Source organism: Microtus ochrogaster, unplaced genomic scaffold, assembly GCF_000317375.1.
Source record: "Microtus ochrogaster isolate Prairie Vole_2 unplaced genomic scaffold, MicOch1.0 UNK37, whole genome shotgun sequence".
Classification (NCBI taxonomy): Eukaryota; Metazoa; Chordata; class Mammalia; order Rodentia; family Cricetidae; genus Microtus; species Microtus ochrogaster.
The window spans coordinates 110,561-114,374 of record NW_004949135.1 but is presented as its reverse complement, the minus strand read 5'-3'; the positions used below and the strand labels follow the sequence as shown (position 1 = coordinate 114,374).

Genomic DNA, 3,814 nt, shown 5'->3' with positions numbered 1-3,814 from the left:
CATACTGGTGAGAAACCTTACAGATGTCAAGAATGTGGCAAGTCCTTTACTCGTCATGCAAATCTTCAAGATTACCACAGGATCCATACTGGTGAGAGACCTTACAGATGTCAAGAATGTGGAAAGTGTTTTATCACTGCCTCAACACTTCAAACTCATCACAGAATCCATACTGGTGAGAGACCATACAGATGTCAAGAATGTAAAAAGTGTTTTACTACATGCTCAAGTCTTGGAAGTAATTTTTTTTTTAGGTACTCCATTTTAAAATGCCGGCTTTCTAGGCCATCCTGCCTGTGCAAACTCTCTTTCAGGCAGGAGGTCTGGCTACAGAGTATTTGACTGTGGTTTGTAATTAGACTGCTGCAGCTTGATTGCTGGCAGTGACTTTAAAATGCATAGAATTGTGGATATAAACATGGCTATAGCCAGTACTTTTGCCATGAGGCTGGAATCTCAAAAAGCTAAGAAGTGGGCTGGATCCAACTGCCAAAGCATGGCTTTAACCTTAACCATATGGCTTAGCAAATTAAAGGCTCATGTGGTCAGAAAAAGAGAGATATAGAGTAAAGACAGAATCAAAGATAAAAAAAACTTCTAAATGGTTTACAGTGTGTTAAATATGTATGCAGGCTAAAGGTTAACGTTTTTAAAATAAAAAAGAGAGAGTAGTTGTGTGTGGTAACACACACCTTTAATCATAACACTTGGAAGAGAGAGGTAGGTAGATATTTGTAAGTTCAAGGCCTGGTGGCACACACCTTTAATCCCAACACTTGGGAGGAAGAGGCATACAGATCACTGTTAATTCAAGGTATGGTGGTACACACATTTAATCTCAGTACTTGGAAGGCAGAGACAGGCAGATCTCTGTGAGCTCATGGACAGCCTTGTCTACAGTACAGAGGGAGTTCCAGGACAGCCGAAGATAGACAGAGAACGTGTCTCAAAAAGCCAAAAACTTAAAAATAAAAATAAAAGAAAGAGTTTAAAATAAAGCCATGGAAATATGGAAAATACATAAAGAATCTGGATACTATATGTTATTATGCTCTCTTTGAATTGTTTTAAGGCTGTGGAAGGAGTAACAGCTGCTAAAAGATATTTGCTTACAAATGCTGCTGAACTAATCTAAGATAGGCATTTTGAAAATACCTTGGCTTCAAAATTGAAGTCAAAAGATATGTTACTTTGGAGAAGAGGTTATGCTTTTGTTTCCACAAAAATGAGAGGTTATGGATTTATTCTGAGTTAAGAAAAATCAGGTTTAATCAAGGAAGACCACCTGAGAAATCTCTGGTAGGAACAGATGGCCCAAATATCTGAGTTCTACATTCAGAACAGATTCAAGACTGCTGCCTGAGATGATAAAGCCTCACGGGATACTCCAGTCAGGACTTGATCATAATTCTAAATATTATTTGGGTTCCCATATGATTATCAGCACCCCCAACCAGCAGGAATTAGTAAAACTATGCCCACATTTCCCATAAAATGGACTATGGATATTTTTCTTTGTTTAGAATGTTGGTTACAAGTTGTTATGGCTAATGGTCAGGAGAAAAGCTAAACAAAGGATATTATATTCAGAGTTTTTGTTTTTGTTCTTTTGTTTTTTGTTTTTTTAAAGAGGGGGAAGTGGTGTGGGACAATAGTCTATATTCTGTCAATTATATTTTAAATAAACAGTGATTGGCCAGGCAGAAAGTATAGGTGAGACAACCAGACAGGAAGCAGAGGCGGGTCAAAGAGAACAGGAGAATCCTGGGAAGAAGGAAGTCCTATTGGGCAGTCGTGACCCCAGCCACAGAGGGAGAAGATCTGACTGCCTCGCCTAAAAAGGTACTGAGCCATGTGGCTAACATAGACAAGAATAATGGGCTAACTAATATAAGTTGTAAGAGTTAATAAGAAGCCTGAGATACTGGGCCAATCAGTATATAACTAAGGTAGACCTCTGTGTGATTTCTTTGTGACTCAACAATTTTGGGAAACCGGGCAGGACAGAAACCTCATCAACAGTACCATCTGTCATTGACTGGATTTTATCCACCAAATTGGTTGTTTCATTTTTCAGAGTGCTGATTTTCCCTTTTAGTTGGATTTTATTAGTCTGTAAAGACTATCATTTAAAAAAGTGCCTCATATTTTTTGCTCTATTATCAAACATTTTTCAAACATTTTTTAAAGGAGAAAATATGGAAAGCAAAGCTAATCCCTAGAATCAAATATAGTGATGTAGAAGGTAAATCACATAAGCCTTGTATAATACCCTCCATGGTATAAGTGAAAAAGCAGTTGAACTCATGTATCATTAAATTATCTGCAATCTCGACCTTTTAAATTATAAATTTTAAATTTGACCTTATAAATTTAACTGTAATAAGTTGGAGTAGGAGCAATAATGGTTACCAGCCAGTAGGTGTCACAGTTGTAGCTGTGAGGCTAGCTTGAACAATTTGAATTGGTTTTAATGTGCTAGATACTGAAAATATGCTTAAATTAAAAACTCTTATTTAGTTTGAATCACATACTGTTCATATCATAGAGATCCCTGACTGGTTAGCAACACAGGAGCAGCAAGGTGGCAATGCTGACAGAGAAACCCTAGGGAGCCTGCGCCCCTCCTGAGCTTTCAAGGCCATCATTCTTCTCCACAATCCTCCAGAGTTGGAAGGAATGATGATCTGGGCTGCTGTTGTCCCAGGATCCTGCCCTGTACCTTCTGTGTGGGGACACTCTGGAGAATCTTCATCAGGCATAATTCCAGCAGCAGCAGACACTTCATATGTCAGCTGATGGGGATGGCTTGCATCTTCTTCCTCAAGTCAAGTGGGTTTTTCTGTTTATTCTTCTACAAAGAGCTGTTCAGAAAAGAACTCACACTCTTTGAATTTCTTTTGACCTCTACTGACATTCAGAAACATCTCTTGGTATTTCTGGTCTATGCTATCAAATGGGGAGGCTGCTTCTTCCTCCTGAAAATGGAGAGTTGGTTCTGTGACTTCACAAGTTATTCTGCATTGTGTTCATTCTCCATAAAAGACCTAATCTAATACTCAGAGTCTGTATTTCCCCATGTGGGGACTTCTCTGCAGGTTTTGCAATTCTGCCACTGCTAAGTGAAAACACAGAGGGTACTTCCTCTACCAGTTCCCTTCAGGGGACACCGTTTTGCTCTGGGAGAGGAACTGTCACATGTTATTCATGCTGACCCATGAGGTTTTTTACTGGATCATCACTGCAGCTTCCCTCCCTGTGCCTGACTCCCTGGTCTCACTCCTTGAAGACTCTTCTGTTCCTTTAGGCACTGGGATGGTAAGTTGTTTGTAAGGTGATACTGAGAAGGAAGAATCAGTGGTCTGAGCTGGTCATTAACTCTCCTTTTGAGGATGCTTTGTGGAGCAAGGGAAGTTCTACAGATTTGACCCCCCACTCGTGGTGAGGGGACTAATGTTAAGTTGGTGTGGATATCAAGATAGGAGTTACCAGGGATCCTGAGAAGGAGTAGGAGGCAGAAAAACATTCAGAGGATTGTGTGTCTGAGTCAGCTCTCAAGTTAGAAAAGACAGGTGCCTGAGTAGAGCTAGAAGGAAGAGTAAGATTGAGAGCAGAATCAGGGGAAAGAAGCCTAACTTTGGTTTGAGCCTCTGGAGATATGTCCAGTCTGCTAATAAGACTAAGTAAAGTCTGTAGGTCAGTTGTAGATGCATTTCCAGAAACATAAAAATAGTCATTAAAGAGAGACAGATTTTTTACATTTGGGGCAGTACCTACAAAGTCAAGGGAACAGCAATTCTTTTTTTTTTTTTTT

The 3,814-nt window shown here is 39.6% G+C and overlaps 1 protein-coding gene across 1 annotated transcript in view; it reads left to right on the top strand.

The window, feature by feature from the left end:
- The window catches only part of LOC101990486 (zinc finger protein 678-like), a 47,373-nt gene that overhangs the window by 369 nt on the left and 43,190 nt on the right, over positions 1 to 3,814 (top strand). Inside the window, exon 2 of the mRNA XM_026789987.1 lies at positions 24 to 238. Within this exon, the coding sequence (XP_026645788.1) occupies positions 24 to 238 (215 nt within the window). The remainder of the gene's footprint in view (positions 1 to 23; positions 239 to 3,814) is intronic.